This window comes from Oncorhynchus gorbuscha, linkage group LG19, assembly GCF_021184085.1.
Source record: "Oncorhynchus gorbuscha isolate QuinsamMale2020 ecotype Even-year linkage group LG19, OgorEven_v1.0, whole genome shotgun sequence".
Taxonomy (NCBI): domain Eukaryota; kingdom Metazoa; phylum Chordata; class Actinopteri; order Salmoniformes; family Salmonidae; genus Oncorhynchus; species Oncorhynchus gorbuscha.
The window spans coordinates 37981809-38008857 of record NC_060191.1 but is presented as its reverse complement, the minus strand read 5'-3'; the positions used below and the strand labels follow the sequence as shown (position 1 = coordinate 38008857).

Genomic DNA, 27049 nt, shown 5'->3' with positions numbered 1-27049 from the left:
AAGTAAAATACTATAAAATTCAAACTTTCATTAAATCACACATGTAAGATACTCAATTAAAGCTACACTCAGTGTGTGTTATGCAGGTGAATGAGGACCCAAAAGCGACTTGGCGAAAACAGAGTCTTTATTCCAGTAAAGGAAATAGGCAATACTCCTAGACAAATCGGAGCAGAAAACAAAACATAAAAAACTAATTCCACTCGTAGTGACGAGGACAGACTGGAGACTCGACCATAAACTGTAGGTTGCCTCGGGAAGGCACCGACCGTAGCAGACTCAGACACCTGCTCACACGCAGCATCTGAGGGAAACAAGACACGACAGGGCGAGGCAAAGACACAGCACGGTGTACAATATACAAGGATCCGACAGGACAGAAACGGAAGACAAGGGGAGAAATAGGGACTCTAATCAGAGGGCAAGATAGGGAACAGGTGTGGAAAGACTAAATGAGTGAGTAGGAGAATGAGGAACAGCTGGGAGCAGGAACGGAACGATAGAGAGAGGAGAGAGAGGGAGGGAGAGAGAGAGGGATAGAAAAAGGGAACGAACCTAATAAGACCAGCAGGGGGAAACGAACAGAAGGGAAAGCATAATGACAAGACAATATAAGACAAAACATGACAGTACCCCCCACTCACCGAGCGCCTCCTGGCGCTCTCGAGGAGGAACACTGGCGGCAACGGAGGAAATCATAGATCACAAACGGTCCAGCACGTCCCGAGAAAGAACCCAACTCCTCTCCTCAGGACCGTAACGGAAAACGATAAAAAGGGAAACTAGGGTACTACTCTAAAAAAAAAAAAAATGAGACACGGGTAGAGAACTGAAAGCTTTAGAGCAAACAGGACCAAACAGGCCAGGAGAGTAACAACTAGGGACAGACTGAGACACAGCAAGGGCAGGAACAAGAACAGGAGAGATGCGGTGGCAGGGAACAGACTGAGACCCAGCAAGACCAGGAGCAGAAGCAGAAAAAAATTACCAGACTTATTCTGCGCGCAGTCCGAACACGCAGCCACGAAACGGCGCGTGTCACGCTCCTGAGTAGGCCACCAAAAGCGCTGGCGAATAGAAGCAAGAGTACCTCGAACGCCGGGATGGCCAGCTAACTTGGCAGAGTGAGCCCACTGAAGAACAGCCAGACGAGTAGAAACAGGAACGAAAAGAAGGTTACTAGGACAAGCGCGCGCGACGCAGTGTGCGTGAGTGCTTGCTTAACCTGTCTCTCAATTCCCCAGACAGTCAACCCGACAACACGCCCAACAGGAAGGATCCCCTCGGGAACAGTAGAAGCCACAGAAGAACTAAAGAGACGGGATAAAGCATGAGGCTTGGTGTTCTTAGTACCCGGGCAATAAGAAATAACGAACTCGAAACGAGCGAAAAACAACGCCCAACGAGCATGACGCGCATTCAGTCGTTTGGCAGAACGGATGTACTCAAGGTTCCTTTGGTCAGTCCAAACGACAAAAGGAACGGTCGCCCCTCCAACCACTGTCGCCATTTGCCTAGGGCTAAACGGATGGCGAGCAGTTCACGGTTAGCCACATCATAGTTACATTCCGACGGTGACAGGCGATGAGAAAAATACGCGCAAGGGTGGACCCCATCGTCAGTATCGGAGCGCTGGGACAGAATGGCTCCCACGCCCACCCCCGACGCGTCAACCTCGACAATAAACTGTTTAGTGACGTCAGGTGCAACAAGGATAGGAGCGGATGCAAAACGCTTCTTGAGGAGATCAGAACAACAATCATACGACCGGTGAGGAGGAAGGGAGTTGGTTCTGGACCGACTGAAGACCGTGCGCAGACCATGATATTCCTCCGGCACTCCTGTCAAATCACCAGGTTCCTCCTGTGAAGAGGGAGCAGAACAAACAGGAGAAATAGCAGACACTAAACACTTCACATGACAAGAAACGTTCCAGGAAAGGATAGAATTACTAGACCAATCAAAAGAAGGATTATGACACACAAGCCAGGGATGACCCAAAACAACAGGTGTAAAAGGTGAACAAAAAATCAAAAAAGAAATGGTCTCACTATGGTTACCAGATACAGTGAGGGTTAAAGGTAGTGTTTCACATAATATACTGGGGAGAGGACTACCATCCAAGGCAAACATGACCTTGGGCTCCCCTAACTGTCTGAGAGGAATGTCATGTTCCCGAGCCCAGGCTTCGTCCATAAAACAGCCCTCCGCCCCAGAGTCTATTAATGCACTGCAGGAAGCTGCCGATCCGGTCCAGCGTAGATGGACCGGTAAGGTAGTACAGGTACTTGACGGAGAGGACCGTCTAGTAGCGCTTATCAGTCGCCCTCCGCTTACTGATGAGCTCTGGCCTTTAACTGGACATGAAATGACAAAATGACCAGCGGAACCGCAATAGAGACAGAGGCGGTTGGTGATTCTCCGTTCCCTCTCCTTAGTCGAAATGCGAATACCCCCAGCTGCATGGGCTCAACACCTGAGTCAGTGGGGAAAGATGGTAGTGTCGGAGAGAGGGGAGACACAGTTAACGCGAGCTCTCTTCTATGAGCTCGGTGACGAAGATCTACCCGTCGTTCAATGCGAATAGCGAGTTCAATCAAAGAATCCACGCTGGATGGAACCTCCCGAGAGAGAATCTCATCCTTAACCTTAGCGTGGAGTCCCTCCAGAAAACGAGCGAGCAACGCCTGCTCGTTCCAGTTACTGGAGGCAGCAAGAGTGCGAAACTCTATAGAGTAATCCGTTATGGATCGATTACCTTGACATAGGGAAGACAGGGACCAGGAAGCTTCTTTCCCAAAAACTGAACGATCAAAACCCTTATCATCTCCTCTTTAAAGTTCAGATAATTGTTAGTACACTCAGCGCTTGCCTCCCAGATAGCTGTGCCCCACTGCCGAGCCCGACCAGTAAGGAGTGATATGACGTAGGCAATCCGAGCTCTCTCTCTTGAGTATGTGTTGGGTTGGAGAGAGAACACTATATCACACTGGGTGAGAAAGGAGCGGCACTCAGTGGGCTGCCCAGAATAACATGGTGGGTTATTAACCCTAGGTTCCGGAGGCTCGGAAGACCCGGAAGTAGCTGGTGGCACGAGACGAAGACTCTGATACTGTCCTGAGAGGTCGGAGACCTGAGCGGCCAGGGTCTCAACGGCATGCCGAGCAGCAGACAATTCCTGCTCGTGTCTGCCAAGCATCGCTCCCTGGAACTCGAGAGTAGAGTAGAGAGAATCCATAGTCGCTGGGTCCATTCTTGGTCGGATCCTTCTGTTATGCAGGTGAATGAGGACCCAAAAGCGACTTGGCGAAAACAGAGTCTTTATTCCAGTAAAGGAAATAGGCAATACTCCTAGACAAATCGGAGCAGAAAACAAAACATAAAAAACTAATTCCACTCGTAGTGACGAGGACAGACTGGAGACTCGACCATAAACTGTAGGTTGCCTCGGGAAGGCACCGACCGTAGCAGACTCAGACACCTGCTCACACGCAGCATCTGAGGGAAACAAGACACGACAGGGCGAGGCAAAGACACAGCACGGCGTACAATATGCAAGGATCCGACAGGACAGAAACGGAAGACAAGGGGAGAAATAGGGACTCTAATCAGAGGGCAAGATAGGGAACAGGTGTGGAAAGACTAAATGAGTGAGTAGGAGAATGAGGAACAGCTGGGAGCAGGAACGGAACGATAGAGAGAGGAGAGAGAGGGATAGAAAAAGGGAACGAACCTAATAAGACCAGCAGGGGGAAACGAACAGAAGGGAAAGCATAATGACAAGACAATATAAGACAAAACATGACAGTGTGAATCCAGACAACATGTTAGATTTTTAAAATGCTTTTCGGCGAAAGCATAAAAAGCTATTATCTGATGATAGCACAACAGTAAACAAAGAGGGTAGCATATTTCAACCCTGCAGGCGCTACACAAAACTCTGAAATAAAATATAAAACATGCATTACCTTTGACGAGCTTCTTTTGTTGGCGCTCCAACATGTCCCATAAACATCACAATTGGTCCTTTTGTTCAATTAATTCCGTCCATATATATCCAAAATGTCAATTTATAAAGCGCATTTGATCCAGAAAAAACAGCTTACAAAAAAAACGCAACGTCACTACAAAATATTTCTAAAGTTGCCTATAAACTTTGCCAAAATATTTCAAACTACTTTTGTAATACAACTTTAGGTATTTTTAAACGTTAATAATCGATCAAATTGTAGACGGGTCTTTCTGTGTTCAATACAGGAATGAAAACAAACCAGCGATACCTTTTACGTCTTGCGCAACTCTCAACAGTGTACCCAGTTCCTAGGTGGCCTACTTCTTCATTGCACAAAATAATAACCTCAACCAAATTCCAAAGAATGGTGACATCCAGTGGAAGCGGTAGGAATTGAAAACAGGTTCCTAAGAAATATCCCTGGGCAATGACAACCAAGGGAAAAGAGAGAGGGGAAAAAAACTGAACAGTTAGTCCTCTGGGTTTTGCCTGCTACATAAGTTATGTTATACACACAGACATGATTCAAACAGTTTTAGAAACTTCAGAGGGTTTTCTATCCAAATATATGAACAATATGGATATCTTATATTCTTGGCATGAGTAGCAGGAAGTTGAAATTGGGCATGCTATTTATCCAAAAATGACAATTCTGCCCCCTAGCCCCAAGAGGAAGCGGTATTTTGTGCTTTTGATTGGGATGAAACAAGGGGATTCCCAACCATAGTAACTGACTATAGCAGTAACCAGGTAGAGGTTAGTCAGAGCAGTGGTGATGGGACTGCCAACTGAGCATGCTCTGTGAGCACTGTGGGAAATGTCAACATAGCAGAGAAAGGCTTTGTCAAACATCACTTCTCGGGCAGGGCTACCCTATGTACCCCCCCACCACACACACTCACACACATTCAAGAATACTCAAGGCTGTAATTGCTGCCACAGGTGCTTCAACAGACACACACAAACACTTTTCCCCTTTAACTACATTACAATAGTCATCACTTTCCTAGGCCTTCTTCAGTAATGTTCAACTGTGCTGCTGAATATCAAACCTCAGACAGACAGTCTATCTATAGAAATGACCTCTTGTGTACAATTGAAATACAGAAAAAGTATTGCAAAAAAGGGTACAATTGGATAGGATGGCCTTTGCTGCTGCTTAACCAGTCTGCTCTCCCCTCCCCATCCCCCTTACCCACATCCCCATGCCAAGACAATGGCCATATCTGCCCTAATAATACACTGGCTGATTTTTTCGGGCCCAGATTACCCCTGGGATACCAGTTGTCAGAAACTCACAGAGGCTCTTCACCCCAACCCATAGTCTGAAATTCCTAAATGTCCCTGTATTAATAGTTCGCCACAACTGGTACTGCGTAGGGCCAAACTCAACCCCATTGGCCCAAGAAAACAATGGAGGGAAAGCGTGAAGCAGGAAGCTGCGACTGGTCGGAGGCGATAAGCACAGATTTCAGTCCGGCCCTAACAGAAGAGAGAGGGAGGGAGAAAAAGAGGTAGGAAGGGAGGGAGGGAGAGAGAGAGGAGACGGCTCGGTTTGGGACTGGCCTAGTTTCTGCCATGTTATGAGGGCTTTCAGGCGTGTTGTTTTCCTTTCATGGTCTAAACACACTCATGTTCAGAGAGAATGGTTATGTTATATTTACACAGAGAGAAGTTGTGTTTGTCTTGGATGCGTGGCGCCAATGCACCTGATAACGGCAGTAGAGGAAGATAATTAACCAAGGTCTGTAGCCAGACTGATAGAATCCGGACCTAAAAATTAAGTGCTTACTGTATAGTGCTGGTAATGCAGAGGTCGACATTGTAAATAAACCCTTTTATTGTGCAATTTCCCTCCCGAGGGAGACTCCAATGTCAGACCAGTCAATGACTCGTGTTACTATCGAATTAGTTCCAATACGGAGTCTTTCAGTAGACTCCCTGTCCCACACTAGTCATCATGTACTGTAGCCCACGCTCCGGATAAGAAGACACTCCATAGCCGTGTGGCTGTTTTTTCAGCTGCGCTCACAACTTCATCCTGTCATGGGATCACAGTACAGTGTAACACTGAACAGATGTGGCCATGTGGACGTTTTAAACATTTTTTTCTCCCTGCTAATCATGGTTGTAGACATGCAATAGTGATACCAAATGGTTGAGGATGAATGTAGCAGACGGACTCCTAGTATATATATATATATATATATATATATATATATATATATATATATATATATATATATATATATATATATATATATATATATATATATATATATATATATATATATATATAGGAGTTGGGTATACATCACTAACAGATATGGGACTAATTAACATCACCCCCTATATATATATATAGGACCAGTGCATATAGCTTCCTTAATCTGCTGTATTTCTGTAAGCACAGTTTGACCTGGGGTGATGTTAATTACTCAGTAGTAATCATGCTGCCTAACAGGCTTCATTAGGTATATCACCACTGTGTACATTTCAAATGACCTGACATTCCTAGCCTAGTCCCATGTCTGTTTGTGATGTATACCCAACTCCTATATGGTCAATGTGAAATGACAATGACAATAGGAGTTGGCAAAACAGTACAAAACAGATCTGGGACCAGGCTGTATTCATCCTGCTGACTCTGTATGACGTTACTGATGGAATTTGACCAGGCGTTACTGATATTACTTTCACAGATGGGAGATGTGAAAGTCAGGAAACGGCAAACAGTCTGCACAATAGTTTAAATAGCTACATTTAATGCTCATAGAAACAAACTACATTGAGTCATTGCATAGATACTGTAGGGAGCGTCTGCTAAGGGGAACCAACTAGAAGAGGCTGTAGTTAGAACGTACACGGTTGTATTTTATGAGATGGCAAATATTATTAACCAATTCCTATGTTGACCGCCATCTTGGGAAAGACCAGAAGTGAAACTTTTGAAATCTGGGAAAAGAGGGAGTCACTGGACATTAAAGAAATACACATAGTGATTTGGATTTATTTATTTATTTCACCTTTATTTAACCAGGTAGGCAAGTTGAGAACAAGTTCTCATTTACAATTGCGACCTGGCCAAGATAAAACAAAGCAGTTCGACACATACAACAACACAGAGTTACACATGGGGTAAAACAAACATACAGTCAATAATACAGTATTGTGTGTTGTGTGTTTTTTTTAAATGTTTGATTAGGCCTACACATACCCATAAAATGACATTCTCTCGAGATGCTTGATTGGTAATGAGAGTACATTACCATTCATTAAAGTTGCATATGTTCTGTATGTATTTGTCAACAACCTATAAACAACTTTATAGGAACCAAAAGCCTTAAGTTAGTAAGTCATGTTCTGTATGTATGAATGAGACATTGAAGTGTTTCCGTCTGTTCTCCAGGCACGACAGAGCGGGTGTGTCTGATCCAGGGGACAGTGGAGGCTCTGAATGGAGTCCATAACTTCATCGCTGAGAAGGTGCGGGAGATGCCACAAAGCACCCAGAAATCCGAACCGGTCAGCGTAATGCAGCCACAGACCACCGTCAACCCTGACCGCATCAAACAGGTGAAGCCCATTACCATGATCCCAACCCCTGCTTCTTTTCTCTCAGGACCCTCTAGTGTTGAGACCGAGACTACATTCTCTCCCTGGACTAAATGACAGTTCAACCTGAGAGTGTATAGTGAATGTAAAAGGGATTTTTTTCCACTGAGGCAATGAAAGTGTCTGTGTGCGTGTGCACGTGAGTGTGTGGTTCTAGATGTGTGTTGGGGTAGGTAGGTTTGAATATGATTTAGCAAACTGACAATCCTGGACCGAACCGTTATGGAGGAGCGTCATTGCGGTAGTTGAGCCAAAATGTTGACCCCTGAGCTAGTCATACCAAAATGGATGATTCTAATCCCAGTCATTAGTTTGTATATAGCCTCACCCCATTGTCTATGTGTTGGCAGCTACCATCTCACAACAAGGGGCTGGAGGTCATGATTATTTGTCTTTCGAAGAAGGCCCAATTTAATAAATGTTTTCAGTGTAAGTTTGTGGCCAAGCTCTGATTTTGTGTCTGCACGAGGCTCGAGGGAGTGTTCCCAGCTTCCATGTAAACAGACAGAAAGAGACATCCTCCGGCTGTGATATAATCCACCCAGACAGGATATGGCGTCTGGGGTGTGGGGTTTCTTGCTCTTCCAGATAGGCCCCCTTAAACCCACACATGTGACATTAACAATGGATGGCTAACCTCACTACCCTCAACCTGTCACCAGCTATCACACAGACCAGGGTCTAGAAGGAAGCTCCCCCAGCACCGCAAAGGAAGTGTGGCTCATAAGTGTTGTCCAGCTAAAACACATAGATGAGGTGTTAGAAGTGAAAAAGGCCATCCGCCAAAATCCACATTGTCCCACATCAGGGCTGAGACTTTCAGCTCATTTGTGCTGCGGCATTCCATCCAGATGATTTTCTCCTTCCATCACCCTCTCTCCCCTTCCACTTCCTTTAAAATCAACCATGGCAGCACTATCGAATGAAAATGACAAGACAAATTGTCACTGTATTTTGTCATGTATAACTCTATTGTTTGGCCTTTCAGAGTCCACCAGTTCATACCAACACAGAACAGGCTCAGTTAGCCACGCCATTGATTCCCCCTCCCAATCTCTTTAAGTGATTATCACTTATGGTCACTTGATGATTACACCCCATTGATTGTTCGGGGAGGACCTGCATTGTTTTCATCTGCAACATTGACCCCGACATTCTATTTATCGTCCCGTTAATTCAATTACCTCTTAGGACAAAGAGCACGTGTTGGGTATTCATAATTCAGAACGTTAGTTATTTTCTGGTATCTGTGCTGTGCTAATCCCTCACGGCATTGTCCTTTTCGTGCTTACTGAGCAGACTCAGTGATGGCAGGCCATAACCTAAATTCGTGGAACACAATACGAGGGCCTGCCGATGGCGGCTCCTGCTCCTTCTGCCGCAAGGCCAGCCCGATTATTAACGTGTGTAATTATAGGAGTTATCAGACATGTTACACACGTCTGCTAGGCAAAGAATACTCCACTGGGAAAAAGTTACTGCAGAGTGAACACTTTGGGGTTCTGATATAGTCAGGAGTTTATGCATAATATACACTTACACTCACATTATACAGGCACGCACACGCACTCACACACGTATCCTAGGAACACACACATATAGTATACAGTTGAAGTCGGAAGTTTACAAACACTTATGTTGGAGTCTTTAAAACTCGTTGTTCAACCACTCCACATATTTCTTGTTAACAAACTATAGTTTTGGCAAGTCGGTTAGGACATCTACTTTGTGCATGACACAAGTCATTTTTCCAACAATTGTTTACAGACAGATCATTTCACTTATAATTCACTGTATCACAATTCTAGTGGGTCAGAAGTTTACATACACTAATTTGACTGTGCCTTTAAACAGCTTGGAAAATTCCAGAAAATGATGTCATGGCTTTAGAAGCTTATGATCGGCTAATTGAGTCAATTGGAGGTGTACATGTGGATGTATTTCAAGGCCTACCTTCAAACTCAGTGCCTTTTTGCTTGACATCATGGGAAAATCAAAAGAAATCAGCCAAGAAAGAAAATTGTAGATCTCCACAAGTCTGGTTCATCCTTGGGAGCAATTTCCAAATGCCTGAAGGTACGACGTTCATCTATATAAACAATAGTACACAAGTATAAACAGCATGGGACCACGCAGCTGTCATACCGCTCAGGAAGGAGACGTGTTCTGTCTCGTAGCGATGAACGTACTTTGGTGCGAAAAGTGCAAATCAATCCCAGAACAACAGCAAAGGACCTTGTGAAGATTCTGGAGGAAACAGGTACAAAAGTATCTATATCCACAGTAAAAGAAGTCCTATATCGACATAACCTGAAAGGCCGCTCAGCAAGGAAGAAGCCACTGCTCCAAAACAGCCATAAAAAAGCCAGACTACTGTTTGCAACTGCACATGGAGACAAACATCGCACTTTTTGGAGAAATGTCCTCTGGTCTGATGAAACAAAAATAGAACTGTTTGACCATAATGACCATGGTTATGTTTGGAGGAAAAAGGGGGAGGCTTGCAGGCCCGAAGAACACCATCCCAACCGTGAAGCACGGGGGTGGCATCATCATGTTGTGTGGGTGCTTTGCTGCAGGAGGGACTGTTGCACTTCACAAACTAGATGGCATCATGAGGGAGGAAAATTCTGTCAATATATTGAAGCAACATCTCCAGACATCATTCAGGAAGTTAAAGCTGGGTCACAAATGGGTCTTCCAAATGGGCAATGACCCCTAGCATACTTCCAACTTTGCTGCAAAATGGCTTAAGGATAACAAAGTCAAGGTAATGGAGTGGCCATCACAAAGCCTTGACCTCAATCCAATTGAAAATTTTGTGGGCAGGCAGAACTGAAAAAGCGGGTAAATGTAAACTTCTGACCCACTGGGAATGTGATGTTTTTGTATATCTTTGTTTTGGCCGGGTATGGTTCTCAATCAGGAACAACTGTCTATCGTTGTCTATCAACTGTCTATGATTGGGAACCATACTTGGGTAGCTTTTTCCCACAGGGTTTTTGTGGGTAGTTAATTTCTGTTTCATGTTTTCCGCCTTTCAGCACTGTTTTGGTTATTCCCTTTGTTATTTTGTTATAGTGTTTAGTTTTAATAAAGGAAGCATGAACACTTACCACGCTGCGCTTTGGTCCGATGATTCCTCATCTTCAGACGACGAATACCGTTACAATTATTCTGACATATCACATTCTTAAAATAAAGTGGTGATCCTAACTGACCTAAAAGAGGGAATATTTAGTAGGATTAAATGTCAGGAATTGTGAAAAACTGAGATTAAATGTATTTGGCTAAGGTGTATGTAAACCTCCGACTTCAACTGTATATCGAAAATAATGCACTCTTATACACAAACCAGTATTTAAAGGAAAGATTCACTCATTTTGAATGGTATGTGGTTTTTGTGCATCTCGATGCACATTTGACATACCGCCTGTATTTCTGCCTGCTTGAATGGCAATAAGCTCAGATGCACATGAAAACATGAAATGACCCCGGGAATTGATAGAACATTCAAAATGGGTGATTCTTTGCTTTAAGCTTTTGAGTGAACGATGGATTGATGGAGGAGCCGGAAAAAGGAACAGCTCCTATGGCATCAGATAAAGGGCAGTTATTTTAGACAGAAATTATTCCTGTGTCTCTCTTTTACTATTAATAATAATGAGTTTGAGAGTGTTGTTTGGAATGATTCTGTGTTTGAGATAAACAGAGACAGACAGTGTAGCCTGTTGGTTGTAGGGCTATTAGTAACGTAAGCTATTCTCCAAACTCCAATGGTCCATACCCTACTCTCTGCAGAGCATGGTCGACATTGCTCAGACAACGGTTGTAACCAAAACACCAAGTGAGAAGGGAGGTCTTCTGTTGAATGGACTTCCATACTCCATACTCAACTCAAAGGCAAAACGCATGCGCTTTCAGAGCCTATTTTGGTTGTGTGTGTGTGGTTATTTTTTTGTCCTGGTTGTTGTCACGAGCACGGCTGTCGTGGCATGTGTCTCATTATTGGTTTCCCCAGGGAGCAGAGTGAGTGAGAGATGTAAGATAAGATGTGAAGTCATGTTAAGCAACAGCTGCCAGCCTGGCTCTCTATAAGCTACGGCCGCTAATCTCCACCAGCCAAATGGAGACGGGACAAGTAGGAGCACAGGCAGCAAACACCTAACTCAATCCAATCCAAATCTTTCACTCAGGACAGACAGACAGGCAGGCACAAAAAGCATCCACACCCACTGACACTGAATCTCACTTAACATGGAGCAACGTTCAGTACTCAAACTGATACCTAGGCTAATACATAGCATTGTCGTGCTAGCTAACGTTGATCTGATCTGGCATTGCAAGGCAACAACTGCCCACTATGGCAAGACTGTGACGTCTACAATAACACAATGACAGTGAGTTGTGTCAACTTTGAGCTGTGCCCCACTGCCTTTGGTCTCAAATATTTTCAGAATCCTCCCTCCAGATTTCCTCTGGCCAACCGCAGTTTCCTGTGACCTTTCACCCCATGCAGGAACACCTGCTTCCTACTTCCTGTTATTGCCCTGGCCACACAGAAAGTAGCCCAAAAATGTATAGGAATTCGGGAGTCAGGTTAACTTCGAGTTAGATGTGAGTGAGTGGATATGCGGAATAAGGAATTTCTCTCAAATGTGTGTTGTTCCGCCCTACGACACCAAAATGCTTTGCAGTTGTGGCTAGCTCACCATGGATAATTAGAGGGCTATTTGTTGTGGTACAGAAATTGTTTCATAGTTGAGTGAATCTGCACAGTATAAACAATCACTTCCCATACAACACGAACCCTCCCTCACTGCATGACCCAAACAATTCCTGAATAATGTAAAATATTCTCTGGTTTCTGTGATGATCACACCTATTTGGACACACTTACTCATTCAAGGGTTTTCCTTTATATTTACTATTTTCTACATTGTAGAATAATAGTGAAGACATCAATACTATGCAATTACACATATGGAATCATGTAGTAACCAAAAAAGTGTTAAACAAATCTAAATATATTTTATATTTAATATTCTGCAAAGCAGCCACCCTTTACCTTGATGACAGCTTTGCAAACTCTTGGCTTTCTCTCAACTAGCTTCATGAGGAATGCTTTTCCAAAAATCTTGAAGGAGTTCCCACATATGCTGAGCACTTGTTGGCTGCTTTTCCTTTGCTCTGCAGTTGATGTTAAGATGTAATTGTTACTTGAACTCTGTGAAGCATTTATTTGGGCTGCAATCTGAGGTGCAGTTAACTCTAATGAACCTGTCCTCTGCAGCAGAGGTAACGCTGGGTCTTCCTTTCCTGTGGCAATCCTCATGAGAGCCAGTATCATCATTGTGCTTGATGGTTTTTGCAACTGCACTTGAATAAACTTTATAAGTTCTTGACATTTTCCACATTGACTGACCTTCATGTCAGTAATGATGGACTGTCGTTTCTCATTGCTTATTTGAGCTGTTCTTGCCATAATATGGACTTGGTATTTTACCAAATAGGGCTAACCTCTGTATATCACCCCTACCTTGTCCCAACTCAACTGATTGGCTCACCTGTTAATTGAAATGCATTCCAGGTGACTACCTCATGAAGCTGGTTGAGAGAATGCCAATAGTGTGCAAAGCTGTCATCAAGGCAAAGGGTGGCTACTTTAAAGAATCTCAAATTTCAATTTGTTTAACACTTTTTTGGTTACTACATGATTCCATATGTATTATTTCATAGTTTTGATGTCTTCACTACTATTCTATAATGTATAAAATAGTAAAAATCAACAAAAACCCTTAAATGAGTACATTTTGACTGGTATTGTAACTGAGGTTGGGTGGTTAAACACAAGGAATTGTGTTTTAGGGATTTAGTTCTTTAGGGATTGAAAGTTAGATCTTACTCTTGTGGGTCAGAAACAGTAACATTTATATTCTTAACGGTTCAGAAAATTAACATTTAAGCGACCATGAAGATGCTACGCAGTAAACTATCTTTCTTTGGCCTAATCTCTCAAAATCTTTAGTGAGCCATAAACCTCAACTCTTAAAATGCTCCCTCACTCTGTGGTGACGCAGAGGTTCTCTTTCATTGTAATGACATCACTGTAAGTGATTGCTTTAAGTGGCTGCGCCGTTTCAGCCCAACCTTCCCTCCGCAACACCACCAAGCCCAGTCTATTTCATTAACCAGCATCCTGTATCTAATAACTGTTCTCATTGGAACAGCACACAGCGCCGGCTAATCCATACAACCGGGCCTAGCGCAAGCAGAGTGGACCGTTCATCTCCTAAATTAAAAGCTACATCAGGGAAAATCGCTGTAACGTGCAACCTGTCCAACAACCCTCCACCCCCCCCTCCTCCCCTCCTCCCTCTCCAGCCTTGTCTCAGGAGGACCGATGGCCAGCAGAAAATAGTTTAATGCCGTTTTTAACCTTCAGATGCATCAGCTGGCTCAGGAAAAGGTCACTTCCTCCGCCAAGTATCGATCCCATTCGTAGGAAAGCCGGCGGAGAGAGGCACTACAATACATTTGTTGTTCGACAAGGATGTGCACCCGTAAATGTTGGGTTAAATCTCTTAGGAAGGACGGACGCATTTGCCACTTTGTATGGATGTGTGTGTGAAGCGTGCTTCCGTGCGTGTGTGTAGTTGGGAGGGAGAGGTCCTTTGAAGGAGAGTGTTTTATGTTTATGAATTACACGTTTATCCATCTGCTGCTTTACAGTATGTGTGGAGAGGAATATTAGATCAGGTTTAGATCAGGCTTTTGTGGAAGCGACACTTAACGTCTGGTGTTCATTTTGTATTTGTATGTGTGTGTATGTGATATGTCCAGCATTTTAAATGTATAGCCTAAACGTATACTTAAAAACAGGAAATTAACCAATCCTCAATCGTTAACACAATGGAAACATTAGCCAGCTATCTAGTGTTAGGAGAATTAAGTTGTAATTTGTGTTGTTTAATGTTTTCGGGATTCCTGAGAACCATTTAGATGCACTATTGTAAAGTGGCTGTTCCACTGGATGTCATTAGGTGAATGCACCAATTTGTAAGTCGCTCTGGATAAGAGCGTCTGCTAAATGACTTAAATGTAAATGTAATGGAAAGGTCAAATGCTTTATTTATTATCTAAATGTTGAAAGTACGTGGGCGTGGAGAGAAACAAAATGGTGCAGTTTGAGGCCATGTGGTGGAGACTGATGCGGGTGCTGGGGATGGGGGTGTGAGCAGGTGGGTCTGGGCAGGTGTGATGTCATTGATGTTTGTGTGCTTCTGTATGCTGTTTGTATGTGTATATTTTGTATTGTAATTTTTTTAAATTAATAAATGTGTAGCCACAATTTAATGTCTGTCTGCAAGGCTTGGACTGGGAATGGGACCATGATGGAGGATGGAGGTCAGCAGTTGCCATGGATACTAGAACAATTCATTACTAATCTCCTTTTATTAAATATGTGTGAGAAAAGAGCAACTTTCCTTCCCAGTGGCACACCAGGGTTCGGAGTTATTGTAATCCACTGTGAGAAGAGATGTCTGTACAAACAATCCGATAAGATTGTGGTCGCCAACATTTCTGAACGTGTCATCCATCGCCTCCTCTGGTTGGCTAGTGTTTGACATGGGCTTCCCAGCCCAGCCTCAAAACACACTGCCATTCCCTAGTGACTTAAAATTCTCTATCAGCCGTGCCGCAGCTCAGGATTCTTCTGTTAATGAAATCCTTGAGGGGGCTAAGTGGACAGTGGTGTTGTATTACTTAAGGTTGAATGGTACTTCCAAGGCTAAAAGCCTGAACACAGCATCAGCCCTGTTTCCGTTGGAACTGGAAGGAGAAGGTCTTCCTCTCAGTCCTCTCTCTCTCTCTCTTAACCGCTCCATGTTGTCACAGCGTGTTAGGGTCTGTGAGTGAACATGTCCTGGTGGAGCAGCCCATCGGCCCGGCTCAGCAGCACACTGAGGCTCCTCTCGGTTGGACGGACGTGGCCCCACCTCAGCCCCACAAGGACAGGCTATTTTTGCCCTCATCAGCACTTGTTAGATGGCAGGCCTCATGAGGTCACTTAATGCATGATCGAGGGCCCAGGTTTGGGGTCAGAGCCAGCCACGAATCTGAGCAAAGTTGGTGTGCAACACACATGCATATGTTCATGTACTGTATATTAGAGTATATGTGAATATACTGATCCAAATAATGTAATTAAGATCCTATTTTAGATCACAATCCATATCAAATTCACTGCTTTCTTAATACAGTTAAAGTGGAACTTTTAGCAACATGAAATCTTATTAAAATCTGTTCATATACACCCCCATGAAGAATATATATATATATAAATATTTACATTTTCTGACACACGAGCACTTAGATATGGTCATTTCAGCTTTTTCATAAATGCATAGAATGTCTGGGAATGACGTCTAGTATGGCATTTGTGAAATTTCTATAGCAATATAGAGTGGGAGAGCGGTCGTGCGTTTGGACAATTAATAGACACTGCAGTAAATAAGCCCCCCCCCCCCCCCCAAAAAAAACTCTGTCTTGTTCTGGACCGAAGTCTACACAGACCAGTGCGCCACAGCCAATCATAGCTACAGTAGGCCTATATGCAAATAAGCCATTTGCCACACGGCCTGACATTTTGAACTGAATTGTGTGTTTACAGGCAGAAGCAACGGCGTGACATTAGATCACATTAACACATTCACCAAAAGCCACAAAATACACCTGAATGGATTTCTGCAAATATGTTAATAGCAAGGTAGTCCTCTTACATTTGGGATCTTCAAAGCCCCATTTATCAGATAACCATGAAAAGGTAAGCTATCTATCCCTCAGTCTCTTATGCACATCAACAACAACACGATCAACAACTAATGCTAGCCAGAGCGAAATGAGCAAACAATCTAACAAGGGATCTTTAGATAAACCTTCTCAGACTTGTTCAGCTAGTTAGCTGTCCAAATTGCACTGATAAACGACAGCGAACAGCAGACTGCTCGTCCTTCTGCAGCTTGGCTGCCAATGCATGCTTGTCCTAACCCACGTTTTGACAACTGAATGGGAACTTGCCTGCCTGCCCGTCTATTTGATCAATGCCAAACCTTCTTCTTCTTTGATGGGGGTTTAACTGAGGTTGGCATCCAATGTTAATGCTGCACAACCGCCACCGGCTGGACGGGGTATTGAATAAGAAACAAAAAAATAACATTTTGGGAAATGGGGAAAACGACGTCGTACAAAATAAAACACGTCAACTAACAAAACCCATCACACTTCATCAATCACGTTCCACTCCAAAATACATCCCGACATATCCACTCCAAAATATATCCCTACACAGGCTCAGGGACCTGTGATGAGGCTACATTCACCGACAGGATTTCTTGCACGTCCTCGGCTGTGAAATCATGAAGACCCAAAGAAATGTTCAGCGGCATTCACAATGATTCCAAACTTCTTAGACTTCTTCTCTTCTCAGTTTATGACCATTGCAATAAATAATACAAAGTTGACCTTTTTAACATGTAGCATTTCACTATCCATCATTTGATAAGATACCTTCACTGGTTGTGGTGGCTTTACTACCATTGCTTCTTCCCCACCACTCGTTCCTTCCAATTTTCTCACTGCCTTCAGATAGGAGGCACGCTGGACACTCCTTACCCTTGCCACCTCATTCTCCTTCACCCTAACAGGGCACTCCTTACCCTTGCCACCTCATTCTCCTTCACCCTAACAGGGCACTCCTTACCCTTGCCACCTCATTCTCCTTCACCCTAACAGGGCACTCCTTACCCTTGCCACTTCATTCTCCTTCACCCTATCAGGGCACTCCTTCCCCTATCCACCTCATTCTCCTTCACCCTAACAGGGCACTCCTTACCCTTGCCACCTCATTCTCCTTCACCCTAACAGGGCACCCCTTCCCCTATCCACCTCATTCTCCTTCACCCTAACAGGGCACTCCTTACCCTTGCCACCTCATTCTCCTTCACCCTAACAGGGCACTCCTTACCCTTGCCACCTCATTCTCCTTCACCCTAACAGGGCACTCCTTACCCTTGCCACCTCATTCTCCTTCACCCTAACAGGGCACTCCTTACCCTTGCCACCTCATTCTCCTTCACCCTAACAGGGCACTCCTTACCCTTGCCACCTCATTCTCCTTCACCCTAACAGGGCACTCCTTACCCTTGCCACCTCATTCTCCTTCACCCTAACAGGGCACCCCAAGAATTCAGGCACATGTTCACCTTCACAGTTGCAGCATTTCCTTTCATCTGGCATATGATATTCTTGCCTTCTGCACACAATTGACACATGACCAAATATTTTACATTCATGACACTGAAGAGGCTTGTGCACAAAAGCTCTTACAGGGTATCGCATGAATCCTAACTTTATATGAGAAGGGAGAAACTCTTCATCAAAGAACAGTAGCATGGATGAAGTGATTTCTTTTTCCCTCTGTCCACCATACACGACGCCAGGACAGCGGAGTCAATCACCACCTTCCGGAGACACCTGAAACCCCACCTCTTTAAGGAATACCTAGGATAGGATAAGTAATCCCTCTCACCCCCCCCCCTTTAAGATTTAGATGCACTATTGTAAAGTGACTGTTCCACTGGATGTCATAAGGTGAATGCACCAATTTGTAAGTCGCTCTGGATAAGAGCGTCTGCTAAATGACTTAAATGTAAATGTAAATGTACAGGTCAGTCGATGTGCATCAACCACTCCATCGATGTCTTCAGTTATATCCTCTGCCTTTATTTCTTGTGCCTCCTCAGAAATAACCCCCTTGATAGGCACCATGCTACGACATTCCCACTCCGATATCTTTTTGAGTCTTAAAACACACTTCTTCTGCACCGCAGACACACACAAAAAAGTAAACAAGACCACTTCTTGTGACTCTCACCGACTCCACACATGACAGATTGTTTTCCTGGAGACATTAAACGTATTTCCCAAGTAGCATTGATCCAAAACCCTGACTTTGACCAAAAACGAGTCTGGTGGTTTCCTATTTTCCAACATAGCTTTACTTGTCTTGTCTCCCTTTCTCTTCGCCGCTGTCACCCACTCATTCTCACTTTCTGTGCTATTAGCTTCACTCGACTCACTAGCAGTTTCAAACAAAACCTTGGTTTCCGCCATCTTCCGTCCTATCCAGTTCTCAAACCCGGCAAAACCCTTGATGCCAAGTTTATTTGACAACTAAGAGATATGCTAACTGTGGATAACAGTCGATCAAGTTCAGCGTAGCTAGCTAGCTAGTAAAGCGATTCACATTTCTTTGGTAGCCAACCGAATGACACCTGAATCATGTCGCCACCGACAATAATATGAAGGGGGAAAAGTCAGTCACTAACCCACTCCTCCCAGCAGCTAGCTGGCAAACGTTAGGCTCCATGTTTTTAGCTCGCTAAAATAGCTAGCAAAATAAATAGATACGCTAGCCCAGGGGCGCACTGGCCGTATTGAAAAACAACAAATTCGCGGGCCAATGTTTTATTCGAAAAGATATGGCCCTTTATAATGTCCACATGTATATAGCATTTTAACATATTAAAACAAAAGAGAGAAATAGTATTTGTCCAGCCTTTGCTGCTAGGCTTGCAGATGTGCATAATATGCTGCGACCCTAATAGAAAAGTATTTAATAACTCCAAATAACAAAAACGTAGCTATAGGTTGTTGTATCATTTAAACGACATGTTTAAACATGTAACATGTTTTTGTTTTTTTAATGCGCTGCATGTATCACCAGTGATGTTGAATGCAGCATTGCTGTAGCCTAGGCTACTGCTCAAATGTTGCTGTAATAGGCCAACATGTTTCTCCTTTGCATGGTGTTTTGTTGCATGTTTTGTTTTTTTGGTTATTCATTGTCAGGCGTTAAAAAACGATGCCAGACTGCAACATTTTAGTAGCCTAGCTAGGACTGTGGCATGTGTCTGCACATTTCCCCTCTGCTGCATGCTGTAAACAGGACACACGAAACCAGCGCAATTGAAGTCGAATTAACCTATGCGAGCGCACCAGGCTGTAAATACTTCATGACTCAACGGTTGATAATCGCTTGTGTATCATATTTGGCTCGAGGGCCTTGACACATGTGCGCTAGCCTATTAAAAATGTTACAACTGACTTAGGATCATTGCCTTTGCTTGTTTGATTGTATTGATATTCCCAGTCTGTATTTGTTCAAAATATTGACTAGTTGAAACTAAAACAGTGCATCCTGAATGGGTGGAGGCAGCAAACAATTTATCAGGCCAGCTGTGATTTACAACCTGATAGCAATATCTTTTGGACTACCAAGAAATATATTGGTGAATTACAGTGCCTTTGGAAAGTATTCAGACCCCTTGACTTTTTCCACATTTTGTTAGGTTACAGCCTAATTCTAAAATTGATGAAATCCTTTTTTCCCCCTCATCAATCTACACACAATACCCCATAGTGACAAAGCAAAAACAGGTTTTAGGACATTTTTGCTCATTTATTATAAATTTAAAAAACGGAAATATGACATTTACATAAGTATTCAGGCCCTTTACTCAGTACTTTGTTGAAGCACCTTTGGCAGAATTTAGTCTCGAGTCTCCTTGGGTATGATAAGACAAACTTGGCAAACCTGTGTTCGGGGAGTTTCTCCCATTCTTCTCTGCAGATCTTCTGAAGCTCTCTCTCTGGTTGGATGGGGAACATTGCTGCACAGCTATTTTTAGGTCTCTCCAAATATGTTTGATCAGGTTCAAGTCCGGGGCCACTCAAGGACATTCAGAGACTTGTCCAGGAGCCACTCCTGCGTTGTCTTGACTGTGTGCTTAGGGTTGTTGTCCTGTTCAAAGGTGAACCTTCACCCTAGTCTGACATCCTGAGCATTCTGGAGCAGGTTTTCAACAAGGATCTCTGTACTTTGCTCCATTCATATTTGCCTCGATCCTGACTAGTCTCCCAGTCCCTGCTGCTGAAAACATCCCCACAGCATGATGAGACACCATACTTTACCGAAGGGATGGTGCCAGGTTTCCTCCAGACGTGAAGCTGAGTATTCAGGCCAAATTCTCTGGTTTCATCAGACCAGCGAATCTTGTTTTTCATGGCCTGAGGGTCTTTAGGTGCCTTTTGGCAAAATCCACGAGGGCTGTCTTTTGCCTTTTACGAAGGATTGGCTTCCGTCTGGCCACTCTACCATAACGGCCTGATTGGTGGAGTGCTGCAGAGATGTTTGTGCTTCTGGAAGGTTCTCCCATCTCCACAGAGGAACTACAGAGCTCTCGATTCTTGGTTACCTCTCTGACCAAGGCCCTTCTTCCCCGATTGCTCAGTTTGGCTGAGTGGCCAGCTCTAGGAAGAGTCTTCGTGGTTCCAAACTTCTTCCATTTAAGAATGATGGAGGCCAGTGTATTCTTGGGGACCTTCAATGATGCAGACATTTTTTGGTGTCCTTCCCCAGATCTATGCCTCGACACAATCCTGTCTCAGAGCTCTACGGACAATTCCTTCGACCTCATGGCTTGGTTTTTGCTCTGACATGCGCTGTCAACTGTGGGACCTTATATAGACAGGTGTTTGTCTTTCCAAATAATGTCCAATCAATTGAATTTACCACAGGTGGACTCCACCTCAAGGATGATCAATGGAAACAGGATGCATCTGAGCTCAATTCCGAGTCTCATTGCAAAGGGTCTGAATACTTATGTAAATAATGTACAATTTTCTAAAAACCTGGTTACGCTTTGTCATTGTGGCATATTCTGTGTAGATTACTGAGATAGCTTTTTTTATATATTTAATCCATTGTAGAATAACACTGTAAGGTAACAAAATGTGGAAAATGTCAAGGGATCTGAATACTGTCTGGAGGCACTAAATCATGCATTGAACTGCATCCATCTATTCTCTTAACCTCTTATGAAGTTGGTTTTGTAGCATAAACTGGGAATTTGATCTTTTTCACTAAATTTACGATTGTCTGTTTGTTTCATATCTGCAAAGTATCTTAAACGCTGTCTGTTCCACTTTTAAGTCCTCCCCTCAAATACTGTATCTCTCTGTTTAGATATCAGTTCCACCCTATTGTGTTTGTCTATGTCGTCAGAAAGAAAGAAAAGTCACACACTCCCTTCATATCACCAGCGTGTCTAAATTCAGCTTTCTTAGTGTGATAGGCAGTGAAATGGAGGGAGAATGAGCGGATTAACATTACTGACACAGGGATGGGTTGAGATGACCACCAGGGATAATCCTTATGGCCACAAAAAAACTAAACAAAAAAGACCATTTTTACATCAGGCTTGCGGCCCAGAGTTCATGCCACAGCGCTCGTTCCAGGCACGCATTCTTTTTCTAATTTCATCATTTGATTTGGATTGTGCGTGTGAGCGGCGGGCGGAAGAAGGTCCATCACCCGGGACCGTTCTTGTCAACCTTTGGAGCGGAGCGGCTGGTCGGCTGCAGTGTGATGCTTCTGTGTTATTTTTAACCGGGTTTTTTTTTTCTCCCAGCCTCGGAGAGAGAGCCACACACTGAAAGGCAGACGAGGCAGAGAGGAGCGGCTAAGCCTGGGGATCAGGAGACAGGCGATTAACCTAAAGTCTGGTGCTTAGAACTTCAAAGTACAAATAGCCCTCTGCTCACGGATCAGATCCCGTCTAAAGGATGGCCAGAGGGAGCAGGGGGAAACAGTTGCTCCGTGTCCCCACACGTACGTAGCTGGGGGGCTGGGGAGGGCAGAGGAGGGTGGGGTGGGGTGTGGTTCCGGCATCCACAGACAATAACACCCTTTGGGCTCCTTGCTGAAACAGTACTATGGGGGGGTTTAGGTTTAGCCTTAGCCCTTGACATAGAGATGACATGAGCTGAGACTCTCAGTATCCCTGAGCATGGCGAGAGAAACCAGGAGAGGGGGTGATGAACAGTGGGTGTGTAGTACTGCTCCAGCAATACATTCTGTCAAGCTATGGACGTGATGGAAACCTGGAACCGAAGTGGTTTCTATATCGGGGGCGGCGGCAGCCTAGCAAATGACGCGGGTTTTATCTCTTTGATGGCTACGGGCCTTGTTAACTTCTGTGGTTTGTTTGTTTGTTTGTTTGTTTTCATGTTTATCTCCGAAAGCTGGTTCAAGCATATTTCCATGGCTCAGCACCATCCGTGGCTATTATGGTCCCCATCCCTGGTCCCCATGAGCGCAGCCCCAACCTCCTTCCTCACCCCTATTCCCGTCCCACACCCCAACCCAGAGAACCTAATGAATGACTAGCCACGGCTGATGAAACAGCAGCAGGTCTTTCTCATCTTCGCTTTCTCTCTCGGCTCTCCCCATACCCTCTCCCAATCCTCCTTCACACCCCCCCCCCCCTCTCTCTCTCTCTATTGCTCTCTGTCTTTGAAGGAAGAGGTAGGAGGCTTCATTCTCAGTCTGCCTGCATTAAGACACATTCAGCTAAATTAGCCTGGCGTATCCGCCGACTTTGCTCTATTCTTACCACACTCTAAAGAGCCTACGTTTTAATCAGCTTGCTCCGACGCACAGGCCAAATGTTCTCCCCTTCATAAAAAAAACACACACACAAAAAATCCGATTGTCAGCTATAACTCTTGGGGATGAGGACGATTACTTTAGATTAAAATGGCCAAACATGACATAGCGAGGGAAACTCAACGGTGACCAGGAACAAAAAAATGAATGCTTTCGAAACAGTGCGTGTGGGGTAAAGGACTTATGAGTGAAAGACAATTACAATTTTGAACATCTATTAAATATTAAGGAGCTGAATGTGGTCCTAGAGACTCATCATTAGCAGTAATGGGTTTTATACATCGCACTATTCAGCTATTTATTCCGCTGCTTCTAATCTTTAGGAGGCCAGTCCCAACTGAATCATTACACATCCAATCCAACATCATGAAAAAGCTGTGTGTGTGTGTGTGTGTGTGTGTGTGTGTGTGTGTGTGTGTGTGTGTGTGTGTGTGTGTGTGTGTGTGTGTGTGTGTGTGTGTGTGTGTGTGTGTGTGTGTGTGTGTGTGTGTGTGTGTGTGTGTGTGTGTGTGTGTGTGTGTGTGTGTGTGTGTGTGATGCAGAAGATGAAAATAATTCTTAGGAGAATCTTCACCTCTTCCTCCCCCACTCAGGTGTTTTGATCCTCAAACCCATCTCTAATGCGTACTTGAGTGAAAAAGAGGGAAATATTTTTGCCTCAACATTGAACCACACACATTTGACTGAAAATTAGGGGGAATGTGGTGAAAATTGCTTGTGAGAAACTGGATGAGAAATTGCACTGAGCCAAGACCAATTTAGATGGCACTTATCCATATGGGGACTAAACCAAAACAATTCCTCAATTCCAATGCATGATTATTCTCCGTCACTGTCACAAATATATATGTGAAAAAAATATTTTACTACACATACTCAAAAATAATATTTTATATTTAATAGTTTGAAGTCAAGTCTTGATCTCTCTCTGTCCCTGCCTTCTGTTAATTTCCCATTTCTATGTAAATTCACTGCAGTGTACCACGGCCAGCAAGGCTACAGAATCAAGGTCACAGCAGCGCCTCTGTAAAGAAATGTTGATGTCTTTAGAAGGACTGCAGCAAACATTGAGAAAGTGTAAAGATCAAATCCAGCCACCCAGTGCGAAAAACATGGAGGCCATGCTAATTACTAGCCCCATACTTCCCCTGTACACACACACACACACACACACACACACACACACACACACACACACACACACACACACACACACACACACACACACACACACACACACACACACACACACACACTCTCTCTCTCTCTCTCTCTTTGTTCCTTACTTTCTTTGCCTTGTTTTGTAACTGTTTCCACATCGCACGACATGGACAGATTGTAGGTAACCATTAGCGTCCCTGTGAGACTCCTCTCATTGATCATCCTCGCGTAGTAGGTTCATTTGTAACATTGTGTGACTGGCTTTGGTGCAAAACTACCCTTGTTCAAAATACCACTACAGCACATTTAATGCGTCATAAATTCTTTGTGGCCCTTATCAAGTACATACTTATTAAGAAAGAAAAAGAATCCGCCTCCTCACTCTCCCCAGCTGGCACCTTTTTTTCTAATGTTGAATGACAAAGGACAGTGAAGGCGTGCATACGTTCTAATATCGGTGTTTATGTGAGTGTGTATACTGTGTATACAGTACGTGTATATACATAGTTGTATCGAGAATTATTTAAGGTGTATATGTGTGTGTGGGCACGCTTGTGTGAATTCGGGTGGGGGTGGGGGGGGGGGGTCTAGTTGCTACGCGTCGCTTCGACATTCAATACCCATTCAGTACCCCTTGAATGCTGGAGCTGTTTCCATGGTAACACTGACCCCTGGGAGTAGATGCTTTTCACCAGGAGCCTCTTTATAATGGATTCACAGCTCGGAAACAAAGGGGAAAAATACACTTTCTCTTTCCCTATTTTTTTCGTCCAGAAACTACTCTCTCTCTCTGTCAATGTTACAATGTTTGTCGAAGGAGTAAAAACAGCTCACTCTTATTTCTCCCCTATGCTACAGCATTGAAAAAAAGCATTTTTATACTTCTATTCCCTTTTTCTAGCCCCCTTTATTTCAAGCTCGATTCACTCTCTTTTTCTCTGTCTGACAGTTATTTCTAACATACTCCCTATTCGCACTCTTTGTTTGTTATCTTACGCCCTTCTCTATTGTTCTGGGTTGTTTCAAGTTATTATCTTGGTTATCTCTTTTATTCCGTTCCCTCGCCCAGTCCCTTCCTCCATTCAATTGATATCACACTTCTGTCATGTAGAGGTACAATGTTAAGGCAGTGTGAAATCAGTGCAGTAACCATCTCTATGTCCTCTCTCTCTGCTCCTCTCCCCAGGCCAAGCTGATAGTACCAAACAGCACAGCAGGTCTGATCATTGGTAAAGGTGGAGCCACAGTCAAGGCCGTCATGGAGCAGTCAGGCGCCTGGGTGCAGCTCTCCCAAAAACCAGAGGGCATCAACCTGCAGGAGCGCGTGGTCACCATTAGCGGAGAGCCCGAGCAGAACCGTAAAGCCGTGGAGATCATTGTTCAGAAGATCCAGGAGGACCCCCAGAGCAGCAGCTGCCTCAACATCAGCTACTCCAACATCTCTGGCCCTGTGGCCAACTCCAACCCCACCGGCTCCCCCTACGCCAACTCAGCCGAGGTGAACCCCGCTGCTGCTGCTGCCGCCGCTGCCACAGCCTCCAGCCTCCTGGGTCAGGCCACCATGCAGAGTATGGGCGGCTTCCCCACCACCATGGGTCCCAGCTTCTCAGGCAACGACCTCCTGACCATCACCTCGGCCCTCAACACGTTAGCCAGCTACGGCTACAACACCAACTCCCTGGGCCTGGGGCTCAACCCCGCGGCAGCCTCAGGAGTCCTGGCAGCCGTAGCGGCTAGCGCTAACCCCGCCGCGGCTGCCGCTGCAAACCTCCTGGCATCCTACGCCAGCGATGCCTCCACCAGCGCAGGCCACCAGGCCGCCTCCCTGGGAGGCTTCACCCTGGGCTCGCTGGCCGCGGCCACTGGGGCCACCAACGGCTACCTGAGCGCCTCATCCCCGCTGATGGCACAATCCCTGATGGCCACTGAGAAGCAGATGCAGGAGGGGGCCAAGGACGTGGTGGAGATCGCTGTTCCCGAAAACCTGGTAGGGGCCATCTTGGGGAAAGGAGGGAAAACGCTAGTGGAGTACCAGGAGCTGACTGGAGCCCGGATCCAGATCTCCAAAAAGGGAGAGTTCATTCCCGGCACCCGGAACCGTAAAGTTACCATAACCGGCTCTCCGGCGTCAACGCAGGCGGCTCAGTATCTGATCAGCCAACGGATCACGTATGAGCAGGGTGTGCGCGCCACCAACCCACAGAAGGTGGGCTAGAAAAAGGGAATGGAATGGAGGGAAACGAGTGGGGGCTTGGAGAGTAATGCAAAGTGAGAGAGAAAGGGAGAGGAGAGCAAGAATGTTGGAAGGAATCGTTCACACGTTTTTTCGTGTTTCAGTATTGTAAAAATGATGTGACGCAAAAAAAATTGCTCGGAGAGAGGAGAAAGTGTAATGCGGAATACAAATGAAAATAAGGTGTAAAATGTAAATACGGTTTTATTACTTAAGTCTTGATCTTTCGGGATTTTTTATTGTTTTGTCTTTTTGTTCTTTTGTTTGTTTGGGTATTCTCCGGACAGTGGTGAATGCGATTTTAAACTGGCATGCTGCCGCGCTGCAGTTTGGAAAAGGGGGGCGGTGGGGGTACTGGGGGCCGACCCCCATGGAATCAGCCCCTTCCCCACCCCCACCCCCATTCCTGTGTAGCTCACTGATTTTTTTTCTTCAGATTTGCCTTCAGTTTCAATTT

General features: G+C 44.6%; 1 protein-coding gene across 3 annotated transcripts in view; it reads left to right on the top strand.

Annotated features, from left to right (window-relative positions):
* Positions 1-27049, top strand: part of LOC124005036 (RNA-binding protein Nova-1-like) — a 63647-nt gene extending 36598 nt beyond the window's left edge. Inside the window, exons 4-5 of one of the 3 annotated variants that reach the window (XM_046313888.1) lie at positions 7422-7588; positions 25546-27049. In XM_046313888.1, the coding sequence (XP_046169844.1) occupies positions 7422-7588; positions 25546-26574 (1196 nt within the window). In that variant the 3' untranslated portion in view covers positions 26575-27049. The remainder of the gene's footprint in view (positions 1-7421; positions 7589-25545) is intronic. The other 2 variants (XM_046313890.1, XM_046313889.1) reach the window with 2 other exon arrangements.